We start from the raw sequence: 1586 nt of genomic DNA, 5'->3' as shown, positions 1-1586 counted from the left end.
TAACGTGTTACTCAATCGGGACGTGAACGAGCCGTCCGGGTACATCGTCAAGGTTGGGGACTTTGGCCTGAGGTGGGGGTGGGGGTGGGGGGCGGTGGCTGTGGGGCCGGGGATGATGAAGAGGAGGAGGGGGAGGATGTTTTTTTTGTTTTTTTGTTCAATTTTGCATGATAATTTCTTATTAACTTTCTAGAGAGACAGTTACATCATTAAGGGAGCAGTCGTGGTAGCTATATACAAAAAGCTATCGCTCCGCTGTGTGGCAAAAGATTATGTCGGCCACCGGGGTCGATGCCTAGGCCCCCTTCCTGCCGGGCCTCTTCCGCCCCTTACTTCGCTTCGTCACTCGGAAGTCGCCGTCAACCCGAGACTTGTGTCTCATCGCGCGGACAGCAGCAGGGATGGTGGGTGCAAGCGAGGTGGTTATATCGTTTTAAATTCTTTTAAATTATCCTATTACAAGGAAGTTCACTTCCTTTGAATGAGGAGAAATAACACATGAAATATTAAATAAATAAAGGAAAGGGCTGAATAGAAGAGAAAAAATATTGCTTTGTTTTAATTTGGTGGTTTTGGTTATGTTTTATATATAAATAAGCTTTTACAGCATTTCTATGTCTGGTTGCCCGCCCGCCCAAAACCCCCCTCCCACCCCCTTGCCTCTCCCCACCCCCCACTCACCACACCGCAGTGTAATGCTGCCTCAGAATCGAACCCACCTGAGCAACTTGCGCATGGGCACCATGTTTTACATGTGCCCTGCACTAGTCATGAAGGTACGACAGGGTACGACAACAGGACCATTTTTACAGACGCGGCAATCTCACAGTCAACTCTTCCATATTTATTATCAAAAAGTACATGTGCATGAAGGAATGCATGAATGCACGTATGATTGCATGCACGCACAGCACAGCACAGCACAACGACTGTCTGGAAGTATTATTACAGTTGAAGGGGTAATCTACGGGGTTGCTCGTCTTTACTTTTCCCTGCAGCTTGTGGCCTTTGCCGTCACGCATACATACGTACATACACACACATGCAAACGCTCATACGTACAACACTCCCGACGTCGCTTTAGGACTTTGGCAGCCGATTCTTAATTTGCGCGTTGAATTGCGGTCCCTTCTTCGTCCCGTCCCCTGCCGTCCTCTTTTCTATGTAATATTGAAACTAATAAAAATCGGACACCGGGTCTATAGAGTTTCGTTCGTAAGACCGTACGCGTTTGATTTAATTTAAGGTCCTACTTTCTAATTTTATTTTTTGTCTTCTCTCCCATTCGTGAGGATACTCTCCCTCTTTTTTCCCCCTGCGCTTGATAACTTGGCTTTGCTGGGGCCGCTGTTGGACGCACCATCACCACCCGCCCCACCGCCACCACCATCTTCAGGGGCAAGTCGGGCCGCCATCAGACGGTGAGTGGGTGGTTGGAAACGTTGGGCAGCCGTAGCAGAGTAGTGGGCCGAACAGGCAGCAGCAGCAGCAGCAGCAGCAGTGTTCACATGAAGATTGCTGCTGTCGGTCCGTCATTGTCTGAAGTCGCCGTTTCGAATCCAGGTGCCATTCTAATCCAGCTGCTC

At 49.1% G+C, this 1586-nt stretch overlaps 1 protein-coding gene across 1 annotated transcript in view; it reads right to left on the bottom strand.

Moving 5' to 3' along the window:
* VOLCADRAFT_100819 (uncharacterized protein) overlaps nucleotides 1-745 on the bottom strand; it is a gene marked incomplete at both ends in the record, with an annotated part of 26036 nt that extends 25291 nt beyond the window's left edge. The window contains 3 exons of the mRNA XM_002959327.1: nucleotides 5-98; nucleotides 334-377; nucleotides 720-745. Coding sequence (XP_002959373.1) covers nucleotides 5-98; nucleotides 334-377; nucleotides 720-745 — 164 coding nt within the window. The remainder of the gene's footprint in view (nucleotides 1-4; nucleotides 99-333; nucleotides 378-719) is intronic.
* Between the last annotated feature and the right edge of the window lie 841 nt (nucleotides 746-1586).

This window comes from Volvox carteri (genome assembly GCF_000143455.1).
Source record: "Volvox carteri f. nagariensis unplaced genomic scaffold VOLCAscaffold_162, whole genome shotgun sequence".
Taxonomy (NCBI): domain Eukaryota; kingdom Viridiplantae; phylum Chlorophyta; class Chlorophyceae; order Chlamydomonadales; family Volvocaceae; genus Volvox; species Volvox carteri.
This window is presented reverse-complemented; position numbering and strand designations above follow the sequence as displayed.